Source organism: Pygoscelis adeliae, unplaced genomic scaffold, assembly GCF_000699105.1.
Source record: "Pygoscelis adeliae isolate BGI_AS28 unplaced genomic scaffold, ASM69910v1 Scaffold1000, whole genome shotgun sequence".
Taxonomy (NCBI): domain Eukaryota; kingdom Metazoa; phylum Chordata; class Aves; order Sphenisciformes; family Spheniscidae; genus Pygoscelis; species Pygoscelis adeliae.
The window spans coordinates 33,008-36,868 of NW_008823952.1; the positions used below are offsets into that span (position 1 = coordinate 33,008).

The following is a 3,861-nucleotide window of genomic DNA, read 5'->3' on the forward strand; positions in this document are numbered from 1 at the left end:
CTTTCAACAGAAAGAAGAAGTGGAAAACAGCTCATTAACAGAAGAACCTCACCAAGCCTGACCTATTGAGGTGAGAGGGAATCTCAGTATAGGATGATTAGCTATAAGCCATTTAGCCAGGGGTTTACCTCCCAAGAAACCTAAGACCTATTTCAGGCTCTGATCAGTCACGACACAAGGACAGGACACGAGCGTCCTAAGAATCAGAAACTGCAACGATGACTAAGCCAGATACTCAAAAATCAAATTTACCTCAAGAGACCATGCCTCATTTGTAACTATTTCCAAAACTTCTTAGGAGAGGCAAACAACCCTTCAAGTCTTTCAGAGCAGACACCGGCTGACTTGGCTCCAGCTAATAAGCACTGTCATCACTTTGCAGTAAGAGGAGGAGAGGGGCCAGCTGTGCATTAGGATTCTAGTCACTTTTCACACTCCCTCAGCTGACTGTTGAGAGGTTTCTTCATATGCCTAGTTGAACGTACTGCTCCAAACAGTACTTGGGTTGTCTGCAACTTCAGGCTGCCTTGAGGGACAGGCTGGAACGCTTGCAAGAAGTCTAAATACAAAGGCTTTGCTTAAAGGATTGGAAGAACAAACAAGACCTTACAGCTCAAGGTGCTTACCAGAAAGGATAAATGCCCAACCGTGTAACAATGAATACGACACCAAAGAGCATGAAGAAAGCATCACATAGACGTTGGTACTTGGCATAATTGGCTAGCTTTGCAGCCTAAAAGAGACAAGAAACATGAAGGTATTATTCCCTTTGTGCACTCATGTGATTACCAGGCTGTAGAGCTTCAAAAACCCTCAAGCCGTCACATTTGTAAGGAGTTTGGAACATTTAGGGATTATTCTCAGCAGTAAAGCAGTTATGAGGAAAAGCTGACAAGGCAGGATCAGCAGCACAAGTTTTATGGCATATTTAATGCAGTTTATCAAGAATGGGAAAGTCAGCTTGCTCTCCTGAGACCACACTAGTGTTAGGTATGCAAAGATTTGAAAAGAAACTCACCTCTAAAAGGAAATCTGATGCATCATGCAGGCACAGCACCAGAGTTCCAACCCGCACCATATTATTCATATAAGAGAATGTAATGAGTCCAATTGTAGCCAAATGATGGACGAACATGATCAGGAAGTCCTGGAAACAGAAAAAAAAAATTAATGAAGACTCTTTGGCTGTCAAACAAATACAAAGGTTTGGAACAGAGCCACAAAACTGACTAACTGGGGTCACAGGATTACTTCAGTTCAGACTCTGACTCCACTTTATATAAAGCACAGCTCATCACACAACATCAACCATCATCACTAAAGGTTCCAGAAAGGTCTCTCCCAGCATTTGTGCTCCTGTGAAGTCAGAACTCTGCATACACAGGCACGGCACAGTCTCCTCGACACACACATGTAAGGTAAAGATAAGTATGCCTGCAGACCCTACTGAAAAGATTGACGGGACAACATATGGCCCTTATTTTTGGCTCCTTTTGGTTTTACAGTCATATCGCTAGTCCTTTCAGCTCTTGGCACAAATTTTAAGTACGCTGCTGTTACTGTTGTCAGTGTGCAAAAGCCTGCCAGAGCATAGCAGGCACAGAACACAAGAAAACCCAACAGCAAGAACTAGGCCACTTCATTAAAAAAAAGTTTACAATGCACATATGTTCAGGGCTGTTTTCCAGTTTAGCTCCCTGACAACACTTCCACATCAATGTACCTTACCGTGCTTGCAGTGGGGAATGTAATCCACTTTGTTAAAGTCAGAGTACAAAATTAAACATTATAAACAGTATCACAGATGCTGTTAATCATTCCCTTTCTGCAGCTCCAAGATATTCTGTAGTGCCTCACCTGCTAATATTTCAGTACAGAAAAAAATCCCAGGCAAACTTTTCTTTTTGAACAGTCAATGCAAGGATTGGGATAATTTGCTACTTTGCAGTTTGTATAACAGAAGCAACAAACCATGATTTACTATGAACTGTTTTCCAAGAGCAACAATAAGCCAAATCCTAAAACGTAGCGCAACAGAATGAGATTTCGGCAATCGCAACCAGTCATCATTCCGCTACACACACATACGAAAAATTAACCTTCAAAAAAACATTTACTATTGCTTTAGTGTTTGCCATTTTCTCACCCGGCTCAGCAAGGTACTGCTTTGAGCATCTCATTTTCATGTTTTCTTGCAAGCCTTCTAATTAAATCTATTTTTATGCAATGATTTGATAACTTTTTATTGGGAGGTATTGAGTGATTCTGTTCTTTCCCCTGGAAGGTGAAAGGGACTCTCAAGTATATACGAGGTTGCATATCAGGCTTGCTCCTCCCTTTTCCCCAGGACTGGGTAGTGATTACAGAAGGAGGTAGGCTACACAAAGATGTGAACGAGGAAGAAAAATAGTTATTACTATGCTTTAGCTTTACTGGCCAGGCACACTGACATTTTTTGTTAGTCCTATCTACTTAGCAAAGTGGTTAGTGCAATTCTGGTTAATCTCACCTTCCGTTTAATGTCTGTAAACTGAGAAAACATGAGAGACCAATAGAAGGCCAGCTCCAAGATATAGTAATAATAAAGCCTGGATGTTAGAGGCTGGAAAACAAACAAAGATAGCACAGTTAGAAGACAAAGTACTTTAAAATTTACATTAAAATCGACTTCTTCCTTCCTTCCCATCCCACTCTGTTCCTCCAGAATGCTGAGGCGTAAGTTAAAAGATCCAGAATTAAGGTTTAGTAAAAACAAGCTTAAGCAACAGACATCTTACTCTAGGCTTAGTCACACAAACATACTTGTGTGTTTGAGCTTTATTCAAAAGGAGTAAGATTCCCTTGTCAATATTTACAACTCGTACTGCAGCCTCTTGGATTAGGAAAACCAGGCACTGAAACAGACTGGTTGGCCTCCGTACAATCATACTTGCTGCATAATGAAAACAACACTGTAAAGAAGTTACCAGTATAATTTTATGCATAATTTTTTTTCACTTTTAATAATCTCAGCAGCAAGTGAACATAAAATGAACTGAGGCAGTTCTATCTGAGAAAACACTGCTGTTGACAAACCTAACCAGGATCTGAAGACATAAAGAGTAAATGCCACCTTTGTGCCGTCCAAAAGGGATGGCCATTCACTCACTAGAAAGCTTACCAGGTTGCAGCCTGTGCAGCATCCACCCCACAGAATAAGGAGAAGCACTCAAGTCTACTGAGTTTCAATCTGCTATCATTAACAAATAAAAACTGAAATTGTGCAAAAAGTTGGAATCTAGTAAGTGTTTATCTCCTACCTGAAAAGGGTAGTTGTACCAGCACTGTCGTGTGTCCCAAAACCAGGGTGCCTAAAGGGAAAAAGATAAGTCATTGTTCTACTGGGTTTTTTCTTCCCTATCATCTAAGGCAGTTGACCACTACAGTATTGTTTCACTGAAGTTTTATCTTGATTCTACCATTCAAGCTAAGTTTATTGTAAAACATCCTAGTGATTTAAAACATTCTCTCTGCAGTCAAAGGCAAGTTATACTGCAATGGAAATTCAAAGAACAATCATACAGTTCTAATAATAATAAAGACCTAAAGAGATGAATCTGTACCCCTTCAAGGAGATGAGAAAAACAATAAGCAGCTCTCCATAGCAAAAAAACCCAAAACAGTTCTGTCCCATTCTGGGGTAACAGGACAAATAAAGTTTCCAATATTTCCACAATGACAGATCTGTATAGAAGCTTTCCTATAGTGTAAAGAAGGTCCTTAAACAGAAACCCCAGGATCCCAAATAAGGAAACAAAGATGACTATCACCACTAAACCCCCCTTGTTTTAAGTTAGGTGCAAGCACTGAAGAAGTGACACA

At 40.2% G+C, this 3,861-nt stretch overlaps 1 protein-coding gene across 1 annotated transcript in view; it reads right to left on the bottom strand.

Annotated features, from left to right (window-relative positions):
- Positions 1–3,861, bottom strand: part of CERS5 (ceramide synthase 5) — an 18,977-nt gene that overhangs the window by 5,632 nt on the left and 9,484 nt on the right. Inside the window, exons 5-8 of the mRNA XM_009321413.1 lie at positions 3,300–3,350; positions 2,510–2,602; positions 1,019–1,147; positions 627–733 (exon numbers count right to left, since the gene is read on the bottom strand). Coding sequence (XP_009319688.1) covers positions 627–733; positions 1,019–1,147; positions 2,510–2,602; positions 3,300–3,350 — 380 coding nt within the window. The remainder of the gene's footprint in view (positions 1–626; positions 734–1,018; positions 1,148–2,509; positions 2,603–3,299; positions 3,351–3,861) is intronic.